We start from the raw sequence: 6573 nt of genomic DNA, 5'->3' as shown, positions 1-6573 counted from the left end.
TGTGTGTGTGTGTGTGCCTGTGCACGCTTGCACGCGTGTGTTTATTTGGGTGTAGATTAGATGTAAATACGTGCATTCTTAAAAATGCACAAAAACGCATAATACATACTTGTAGATGCACATAAGCTGTGGACACATTATGATCGATTAGAAAAAGCCCAGTGCACATTGTGGCACGTCGTGGTGGAATCAGGCGACTGTCAACTTCTGGACATTTAGTTGTTTGTGTAATCTTAAAGCCGGTTCATTCGATTCGTTCTTAATAAACAAGTACCCATCTGCCTTCCATAGAAGTCGAGATACTTGCGATTGAAAGAGGTGGGGGTAGCTTGGTTTCTGAGGTGAAATTAACAAGAAAATGGCCGCCAGGGTTTTGTCATTTTTATTGCTTGAGAGTCTGTCAAAACTGAAAATGTTCATACTTTATAGCAATACTGAACGTTTTTTGGTAAAATTCAGATGGAAATGTGGTTACATAATATGAACAAAAACAAGAAGTCAATACTAATTACCAAACGGGAGGGAAAATGCGTTTCCTCGATTTCATTATTTTGAAGAGCGCCTGGTTTCGACACAATGCTCCACATTTAATGTTTTTAGATAAACTTTATAGGAAAGATACAGCGATGGTCAACAGAGTCAATTAACCACCATTAATTGTGGCTTTGCAGCCTGTCCTCATCCAGCTAACTCCTATATAATCATGGCACATAAAACGTAAATATTTGGGTGGCTGTTTGGCATTGATACAGTACACTATCCCTCTAGCTTAGTGTACTAGAGTAAGCCACAAATAGGGTTTGGGTGTCTAAACGATTCACTCTATTATTCATTTGATTCATTATAACAATTAGTTAAAGTAAGCTCTAGCTATGTACCGAGAAACATTTGGAGCAACAGTACCGATTCCCAGGTCCAAAACTTGTAGATCTATGACAGCCATGCTTTTCCTGGTTTTCCCCCCAAATCTTCTATAAAATTTACAGAGACCGAGTTTGTTGCTGGAAATCTTGCAGTGACAGAATGTAGGGCCTAGTACATCTGAACAGCTGGCCGACAATTTTGAGGACGTGGTCACAAAGTAGATACAGCAAAACTGGCGCAGATGGAGAATAATGCATACTGTTTAATACCTCGTTATTAACTTATGGAAAAGAAAACGATGGCGATTATCCCATTTTTTTACGTCTGACTCGTGAAAAAGAAAATGCATCGTACGCAAATTTAATGTTTTTCGTGCTCCTCGGCGATCCGCTGGCATTTCTTATAATATTATGGATTTTCTATAATCTAGATTACATTTGGTTTCAGTTGTAAGAGTACACACTTATTATTCTTTTTTTTTTTATTTCTGGAGGTCTATTATGACTTTCCGAAAAAAAGCATTGGGTCATTTTAGTAAATAGGCTTATTCAAGAAAAAATGCCAGACTGTGATTTGATTTTGTAAACATTCTTCTTTCTCCTTTGACAAGTTCTCTGTATGCCCAAAATGATATATCAAAAAAGTGGGATAGGCCTATTATCTCTTGTTGTTTTGTTGTTGTTTTTTTCAAAGTACAAAAATCCAGACCGAAAACTTATGCAACGCCTACATTCTCACTGTTCAAAAAGAAAAGAGTTATTGATGTGCTTATGTATAATCCGGTATTCCCCGTGAAGGTTACTGAGACACACAATACATACCTCCTTTCTCTCGGGCCTCACTTTCATTCTAAAATAGCCAATAATTAATTCTTTAAGGCGATTATCATACCACTTTTGTTCTCATTATTATATAAACGGTGTCTTCCCATCGCTAAGTATTCATTTGCAGCCAGGTGAACTGACGCAGACTGGGTGAGTACCGTTTATAGGTATGAGGCGCCCTGTGTCGATCGGAGTCGGGAATCAAACTCGTCACGTTTTAAAGCTGTAGTCTAAGACGCCACATCGTCGTAACTTTGTTTTAGCCACAGTCAAAGGCTCCATGTCTTCGTAACTTTGTTTTAGCTCTAGTCTAAGACGCCATAATATCGTCCTAACATTGTTTTAGCTCTAGTCTAGGGCACCTCAAAAGGCGTAACTTAGTTTTAGCTCTTAGCTTAGTTTAGGGCGCCATATAGTCCTCCACGTCAAGGATGCTCCAGTGTGTTGTCCAAACCAGAAGCCAAAACACAATAAGTTGTCTATCTCTCTGGAAATCGGTACGGTAGTTCAAATAGAACTTCAGTTTTTACGTACTAATATAGCCATCATTGACAATTCCAATTTTCTGTGTCAACTAAAACATTTCCACTCCACTCCTCCCGACGAATGTCAGGTCTGATTGAATGTCTCTTGCGGGATTTAAGAGAGAGAGAGAGAGAGAGAGAGAGAGAGAGAGAGAGAGAGAGAGAGAGAAAAAAAGAGGCAGATGTGGTGCAAATGTCGACTGATGAAAAAAACACTGACCATACCTTTTGTCTTGACTGTTAATTTATCCCCAGACGTTCTAATCTATACTTTCGTTGGTTTCTTCCAGACCTACCTGCTTGTGATCACGTGACAGTTGAGCATAACCCAGCCCCATCATGAGAGACCTGCTTGTCTTGTTGTGTCTTCTGCCAGCGGCAATGGCAGCTGCTATTTCAGTAGAGGACGAACAACCCGAGTGTAAGTACACTTTTTAATGTAAGTTATTTTACTCCTATATCGACACAGTTTTGATCATTTGGAAAGCTGTACGTAGTTTTTGGTAATAAAATTAAAGGTTGCTACTTGTAATAAAGTTATAAGTAGCGTGTTATTACGTTACACGTTTCTTGTTATAACTTTGCATAGATTTGAAAAATAAATGTTATGTTCATTGGCTTACTACTGTAGCTAGGTGGAAATCTTTAACACGTTTTCATTTATATTTTTTTAAAATGTCTGTCCTTTTAGTTTGTTGGTGACAAAGATATCTAGTAGAAAAATATGTGGCGTTTGCATGATCAAAAACATATACTCACACCGACATTCACATAATATGACCATTGGCTCGACAGCTCTGACTTTGTTATTTGATCTTTGACTTCCACGGAGGATAAGGGCTAAGAAATTAAATTATATTTTAAACCTTCTGAAAATACTGAAATCTTAACCCTAATCCTAATTCTAACACTAAACCTGTCGCTAAATCTGACCCTGTGCGCTTTTAAAAAAGTCACTGTAAGTTTCTGTCAGACCTCCATTCTGTAGGTTAACCAAGTAGACAAGGCTGGTTTTGATACATCTAAAATTCGGTGTTTATATTATTGTCCGCCCCCCAACTGTCGGCAGGGCGAGATCACTATAGCTCCTCCGGATTGACCCCTGGCCATCAATCTCTCAAGCTTTAAGACGGTAAACAATCTTCTATTCTCTACCCCCAGACTGTACACCACCAAGCGATCGTGGAACTGGCGAAGGCGCTTTCACCCACTACTACTTCAACCAGGAGACCGAGTCATGTGAGCCATTTACCTACTCAGGTGAAGGCGGTAATAGGAACAACTTCCGCACAAGGTTCGAGTGCCGAGCAGCTTGTGTTTGTACCCAGGGAGCAGAAAGAGGCAGGCGCGAGAGGTTTTGTCACAATCATCATTACTACGACATCAAAGACGGCAAATGCAGGCAATACCGCTACAGAGGTTGCAACACTAAAGTTAACCGCTTCAGAAGCGAACGATCCTGCAACAGGAGATGTGCCATTGCACGCTGTTTCCTGGACCTGGAAAGAGGAACCTGTGATGACCGCATGGAACGTTACTTCTACAACGTCACGGCACAGCAGTGCGAGAAATTTAACTACAGCGGCTGCAGCAGCAACCTGAACAACTTCGATACAATGGAGGAATGTGACCAAAGCTGCAGCGAACCCATCAGGGAAATTGATATCCGGACCAAGCGTCACCGCGACTGTTACCTCCCCAAAAAGGAAGGCGTTTGCAATTCTAGCTTTGAAAGGTTTTATTTCAATTCCGAGACAGGTGAATGCGAGTCTTTCACCTACCGTGGGTGCTATGGTAACCTTAACAATTTTAAGACAGAGATGGGCTGTAGGGATAAATGCATGCCGCCACAACCACGATTAACATTTTGGGAAGAGATGGAATAGCGTACATTATTACTTAGCAGAGGTACATGTACTGACAGCAAGCTTGGTGCTGCTAGACTCGAGCGCATTGTATTTTTTTGTTTGCTCTATATCTTGTAATTTTAAATAAGTATTACTGAACACGTAGTGGTAATACTCTGCTCCCCCCCCCCCGGCCCACAGGACACCTCGAGGAAGGAGTGTAAAATGTCATCACGCCAACATGACCGACGGAGTTCAGCAATAGAGTTTAAAAAAATTTTTTTATAATAAATACTTGAAATACAAAGTTACAAGGAAGCCATAGAGAGTGTTGTCAATATGTATCAGATTATAAGGTCACTAAGCTTAGTGCAAAAGGAACACAAAAATAACTACATAGTTTAAGTAGTTGCTGTACAGTAGTCGGTTTCTTTGAAAGCAACATTTAAATTTGGAAAAGATGTTTATAATATGTTTGTTTTATTGTCAAATAAAATGACAGTTTTCGTTCTACTACTGGCATGTGTTTGTTTCTCATGGTTGTTAGTGGTACATAGCGAGGTCCTGCTTTTCTTCTTCCCTACTTCCCTTCTGTTGTTTATACATGTCCGTCTTTTTTTTCCCAATGATAAAAATAAAATGGTGAAATGGTATGAATAACGCCCACATCAACACTTTTAGATTATTTAAAAGGCGAGACCTCCGAGTTTTAACGTCCATCTCCAAAAGGATCAAGCCAAATGGGAAGTTTGTTGTCCAGTGTCCTTGGACAGACTCCCGCTCAGCAGCTAGCTCTATGTGCTTTTTTATTTATATTATTGCCAAAGCAGACCTGATAGCATTCTGAAACAATCGCATCTTGTTTGGGAAGAATGCAGTGCGAGATCCTTTTATATAGGCACTTAAGCACTAACATATTCTAACAAGATCGATCGCTGTCTGTACTCATTCTCACCTGGGTGAAGTGAGGAAAATTCGTGTAAAGTGCATTTCCCAAGATACAACGAAGGCTCGAACCCCAGAACCTGCAACTCCACGACTACCAGTCCGGTAGCCTAACCACTAGACTACTGACGTCACTGACCGTTATCCTGTTTATGTACTTCTCAAAATGAACTCTCCTGTCTAGAAGTACGGTGTTCGCCTTTTATTCAAAAGGTCCCGGGTTTGAAACCTAACATAGCGAAGACAAAATTTTATTCCACATTTTAATGTTATCCTTTTACACCCTTACCTCTTCTCTAGTGCTGTTCTGTCATCTGCTTTTATCACTACTTTCTTCCCCAGCCCCTGGCCTTTTCTGGACTCCTCTCTCCTTTATTCCTTACTCTATCTACTTAACTGGTGCTCCTGGCTCACCCTTCTCAACTCTTTAAGAACGCAGAGGACACATATATCCGACCAGGATCATGCCAAAGGCCAAGTTTCAGCGCAATTGAACCATCATACACAAACCAGCAACATTAATTTGTATATAATTCAGAGTATACACGCTGTTTTCTGCCTCTGTAAAGTTTAAGATAGGGAAAACAGAACTGAATAATCTGTCTGAATAACGTAGCCACACCCCTTTTAAGTGCCTCTAAACAGCACGTCTTTAAGCATTATCGCAGGACCAGAAAGCAAGTGCCCAATGAGTTAATAATGTCTTTCAGCCACACGAACCCTGATCTTAGTGTAGGTAGGATCGAACACTTAGCCTCCTAGGATAACAGAGAAAAATAATGGAAATCCCGGGTGTAAGTCGCCAAATACTTAATAATTATCTCTCCACTTGGGGAATCAAACTCACATCTTCTGTCAAAATCACATCATGATGACAAAATATTTGGCTGTCTATGGCCTGGTACCCATTTTCACCTGAGTGAAGTGAGGAAAATTCGTGTAAAGTGCTTTTCCCAAGGACACAACGTCGGGCCTGTCGAGGCTCGAACCCAAGAACCACAAACCCACGATTACGAGTCCGAAAGCCTAACCATTAGACTATTGACTCCACCAAATGGCTGTTATAATGTTTATGCACTTCTCAGAATGAATTCTCCTGTCAAGAAGTACGTTGTTTGCCTATCATTCAAAAGGTCCCAGGTTCGAAACCTTAATGCGATGACAAAATTTTCTTCTGTATAATGTTCTCCTTTCCCATCCTTTCCTGTTCTCTCATCTGCTTTCATCGTTACTTTCTTTCTCAACCCCTGGCCTTCTCTGGGCTCCCCTCTCCTTTACTGCTAACTCTTTCTATTTAACTGGTACTCCTGGCTCCCCTTCTCAACTCTTTAACAACACAGAGGACTCAATATATTATATTGTCGGTGTTATTCCCAAACCGGCTACATGCTGAATTTTCAATTTTTGTTTTATTTGTTTAATGAATGGTAATTAGCAGAATACGTTACACCAATAAGTATGAGGTTTGAAAAAAATAAAGAAATATGTTTTAATTGAGACTTTCCAAATCCGATAACTGCAGCTGGGGAAAAAGTTTCATGGCCCAACCAGCCATGTACGTAGCCGTTT

General features: G+C 40.3%; 1 protein-coding gene across 1 annotated transcript; it reads left to right on the top strand.

The window, feature by feature from the left end:
- The first annotated feature begins 2388 nt into the window (after nt 1–2388).
- On the top strand, nt 2389–4170 carry LOC101860574 (carboxypeptidase inhibitor SmCI-like). Its single transcript, XM_013083019.2, has 2 exons — nt 2389–2633; nt 3374–4170. Exons 1-2 carry the CDS (start codon nt 2552–2554, stop codon nt 4096–4098), a joined length of 807 nt encoding a protein of 268 aa, XP_012938473.1. The 5' UTR covers nt 2389–2551; the 3' UTR covers nt 4099–4170.
- Nucleotides 4171–6573: the final 2403 nt, after the last annotated feature.

The sequence above is a fragment of the Aplysia californica genome, unplaced genomic scaffold (genome assembly GCF_000002075.1).
Source record: "Aplysia californica isolate F4 #8 unplaced genomic scaffold, AplCal3.0 scaffold00205, whole genome shotgun sequence".
NCBI lineage: Eukaryota > Metazoa > Mollusca > Gastropoda > Aplysiida > Aplysiidae > Aplysia > Aplysia californica.
This window is presented reverse-complemented; position numbering and strand designations above follow the sequence as displayed.

What these genes read in the sequence shown, in the direction of transcription:
- LOC101860574 (XM_013083019.2), top strand. Translation starts at nt 2,552, where the DNA reads ATGAGAGACCTGCTTGTCTTGTTGTGTCTTCTGCCAGCGGCAATGGCA. An exon ending in AGAGGACGAACAACCCGAGT is followed by an intron (nt 2,634 to 3,373) that starts GTAAGTACACTT and finishes CTCTACCCCCAG; the next exon opens with ACTGTACACCACCAAGCGAT.